The sequence below is a fragment of the Oncorhynchus kisutch genome, unplaced genomic scaffold (genome assembly GCF_002021735.2).
Source record: "Oncorhynchus kisutch isolate 150728-3 unplaced genomic scaffold, Okis_V2 Okis03b-Okis08b_hom, whole genome shotgun sequence".
NCBI classification, from domain to species: domain Eukaryota; kingdom Metazoa; phylum Chordata; class Actinopteri; order Salmoniformes; family Salmonidae; genus Oncorhynchus; species Oncorhynchus kisutch.
Window position 1 is genome coordinate 1,773,592 of NW_022261980.1, and position 4,010 is coordinate 1,777,601.

At 40.1% G+C, this 4,010-nt stretch overlaps 1 protein-coding gene across 1 annotated transcript; it reads right to left on the reverse strand.

The window, feature by feature from the left end:
• Positions 1–2,927: 2,927 nt before the first annotated feature.
• LOC116359561 (shootin-1-like) lies at positions 2,928–3,536 on the reverse strand. The gene is made up of 2 exons (XM_031812393.1): positions 3,491–3,536; positions 2,928–3,340 (listed from the first exon to the last, which is right to left on the reverse strand). Exons 1-2 carry the CDS (start codon positions 3,525–3,527, stop codon positions 2,928–2,930), a joined length of 450 nt encoding a protein of 149 aa, XP_031668253.1. The 5' UTR covers positions 3,528–3,536.
• Between the last annotated feature and the right edge of the window lie 474 nt (positions 3,537–4,010).

Here is a 4,010-nt window from a genome sequence, read left to right on the forward strand (position 1 = left end):
TATCTGTGTTATAATTGGAAGAGGAAGTGTAAACTCCTAGTCTATTAGCTAGAAAGGTAACTCCAAACACATTTCAACTAAGAGCAGTTATAGCTGGTTAAACAAATGTGTTGGCAAAAATGTATGTTCAAGTCAACAAAGCTTACCAGCAGTCCTTTCACGGGTGCTTTTTCAAAGCCTATGTTAGATACTGCAGTGAGTGTATTGACTCCAACCAGTGTAATTTGGTCAATATTAGGAGTTGAGAAATAAAGTTGAGAAATAAGATATTCTCTTATTTTCTACTGTAGGTATGCAAGTCAAAATGTGTTTATTCTGTTGTTACTAGACATATTCATAAAAACATTGAAATATGTTTAGTTTTTTTATTCATATTTTTGCGGACCCCTGGTTGAATACCTCGGCCATAGAGTGGTAAAATATCACTCTGAATGGAGTGACTGTGTAAAAACCAACTAGCTTTTATTAAAAAACAATAATGATCCGGACCAGGGAACACAATCAAAAGAATGTTGGCTCGCACTGGTCAGGGATGAGTTTCCCAAAAACCTAAAGATCATGTTTAGCATTAAGATCATCATTCCTTCATTGCCTAACCAATCTTAAAGCTATGTGCTGTAGTCTTAGTCTATTACCTCATCAGTTTAAGATATGAAGCCTATTTTTCCTCTTGACTGTTGTTCCCCTCAGGTGGACTGGGATAGCTGACAAATGATTACATCTGTGAAACACACTAAAAGACACAAACCATAAAATATGAAAGATGACCTTGCTGAGCCACCCTGTTGTGGCATCTTACCTCACATACACATTTGTAATCTAAGGTGCTCTATATTGCATTTATGTCACACTGTGAACAGAGGTTTGTCCCACAGGCACAATCACATGAAAATTCTTCCTATCTATGCTATCGAAGAAACAAGAAAGGGAAATGTGTTAAAAATGCCTACAGTCCATCCACTTTCAAATCCAATTGGATTTTTCAAATGGATGCATTCTTTGTTATTTCAAAGCTCAATCTGCTCACTATGATAGTACAGAAGGGTATTAAATTCCTTTTTAGACACAGAGGCTATACAGTACCTGATGGATCATTTGCCTAAGTTACTTTCATTAGAGCCCAGCAGGTGTCATTTGAATGGTTTAACGTTTGCTCTGAGAGTACATTGGAACATCGAAAGGCAGTGCATGATGGGAAACCAACTCTAACAGGTATATTAATACATAATGTTTGTTTAATCTCAGATCGACGTGTAAGATAATACTTTCTAGAAAATGTTCATCGTGACTTGTGATTAAAAGGCATAGTTAAAACCTTTTAAAGGGATCATTTACATTTGTCAAAGTTTTTCAGACCTCAAACCTTATCTAAAGAGTGAAGGCCATTTGCACGTCATTTATTGCGTAGGTAGATGTACACCAGGAGGCCTTGCCATCCCAAATGAATAGTAAAAAATGTGTACCTTAAATCCAATATTAAGACATTCTTAGCAACTGAGTGTACATTTACCTTCACCACCAGCAGAGGACAAAATCTGCTTTCCTTAAGTATTTATTTTGTATAATTCCATATAATTTGGTTAAATGACTATTATATAAACTTTAAAACATTAGACAAGAAGAGCTAAGGGTCTATCTTTTCCTGAAGAAATTCTGCTGTATTAAAACTTCTCTTTGTTGACAGTTGTTTGAAATGCAGTTATGCAAGATTATGGTTCTGGCTTTCCAAGATTACATTAAAACTCATTAACCTAATTAGACTCTACATGGCATTGCATTACTGGCTTTGTCGCAAAGGGCATCCTATTCCCTATCCACTATTTGGGATGTACTCACAGTCTTCTTTAATTCCATTACAATGTTTATGAAAGACTGGCTTATCACACCCTATGGAAATTAATAACACAATGTAATTAATTTTGCCACATGTATCTGTGCTGTAGAAATAGCTTTGAAAATTGAACAACCATATTATCCAAGTCACGCACCTCAATATCCGAGGGCTGTGCAATCCAAGAAAAGCAGTTCTTGTTAAATTAATTAAAAATAAAGAGAGTCGTACACTCTTTGTATGAACTTCCAGTAATTTACTGGGTAAACCACCAACGTTTTAGCCTCAGCTTACCTTCTGCAGGGTCTTTTCTTATTAAATGCCTTGTTACCAATGAATCAGAGATACTCTGAACCTTTTTATCAATATTTTATTTTTTTTTTTTTTTTTTATTTCACCTTTATAGGCTTCATATCTTAAACTGATGAGGTAATAGACTAAGACTACAGCACATAGCCAATATATGTGGCATAAATGTCAAGACCTCCCGGGAGAAGTATTGTGTCTAAAGGGAAGCTATAGTATTGCCAGCTTAGAAACAGAATGGGCAGAACAAACATTTCATATGAATGTCCAAAACACGGTGGAAAGTGAAGGGCGAAGAAAGAAGCCTTACTGTAAGTGACATAATTCTCCAACTGGTCATTTAAACCTTTACGGACACATTTCATTTCTTTCATGCTCTGTAAGAGATGCAGAAAACTGTTCATGTCAAAAGGTTCACATACCACCAGCTTATCAGAAGTTAAGTTGTTGGACGATGGTGGTCTTGTGAAGCGCTGTGGTTTAGGCCTGCTTGAAGCTCACTCTTCTCTGGGGTGGGACTGCAGTATGTGGACAGCATTGACTTCTGCCGATATCTTCACCGCTTCCTATTCACGGTAGCTCTTCAGCTGCCTCTTGAGTTCTGAGACAGATTCCTTCACTGGATGGTGGCATGTAAACTCTTTAGACACAGGGGGGGGGGGGGGTAGGCTTTGTTGACTGTGACTGCAGTATGTGGACAGCTTTCACTGCTGTTGATAACTTCATTGCTTCCTTCTCACAGTAGCTCTCCAGCTGCCTCTTGAGTTCTGAGACAGATTCCTTCACTGTCTTAAAAACCAACCTTGGTTAAGGATGGTGGCAGGTAACTCTTCAGACACAGGGGGGGGGGGGGGGGGGGGGGGGGGGGGGTACTATGGTCTTTGAACCTCTGAAGGAACAGGATGTTGTCCTCAGTGTGTGAGAACTGCTCCATCTCAGCACATCTCCTCCTGAGCTCAGTCACTTCCTGCTCCAGTTGCTCCAGGAGTCCTTCAGCCTGACTCACTTCATCCTTCTCCTGGGCTCTGATCAGCTCCTTCACTTCAGAGTGCCTTCTCTCAATGGAGTGAATCAGCTCAGTAAAGATCTTCTCACTGTCGTCCACTGCTGACTGTGCATGTCGTCCACTGCTGCCTGTGCAGATCGTCCACTGCTGCCTGTGCAGGTCGTCCACTGCTGCCTGTGCAGGTCGTCCACTGCTGCCTGTGCAGATCGTTGTTAAGATACACAGAAAGAGAAGATGGATACATTTCAACCAGCCCACTCACTCACCCCGGACATGTAAATATTATAGACTTATACACTGAGTGTACAAAACGTTAGGAACACCTTCCTAATATTGAGTTGCACCACCTTTTGCCCTCAGAACAGCCTCAATTTGTTGGGGCATGGACTCTACAAGGTGTCTAAAGCGTTCCACAGGGATGTTGGCCCATATTGACTCCAATGCTTCCCACAGTTGTGTCAAGTTGGTTGGATGTCCTTCGGGTGGTGGACCATTCTTGATATGCACGGGAAACCGTTGAGTGTGAAAAACCCATCAACTCAAACTGGCACCTACTACCATACCCCATTCAAAGGCACTTAAATCTTTTGTCTTGACCATTCAACCTCTGAATGGCACACATACACAATCAATGTCTACATTTTCTACAGGCTTAAGAATCCTTCTTTAACCTGTCTCCTCCCCTTCATCTACACTGATTGAAGTGGATTTACCAAGTGACATCAATAAGGGATCATAGCTTTCACCTGGATTCACCTGGTCAGTCTATGTCATGGAAAGAGCAGGTGTTCCTAATTTACACTCAGTGTATATAGACATATACTGTATATTTATACTATAAATGTGTGCCTAGTATGCATGAATTCC

Bases quoted from the DNA above. Each gene is read 5' to 3' on its own strand.
- LOC116359561 (XM_031812393.1), bottom strand. From the start codon at position 3,527: ATGCCCCAACAAATTGAGGCTGTTCTGAGGGCAAAAG. The intron at 3,341-3,490 runs GTGGTGCAACTC...CGATCTGCACAG, and splicing joins GGCTGTTCTGAGGGCAAAAG to GCAGCAGTGGACGACCTGCA.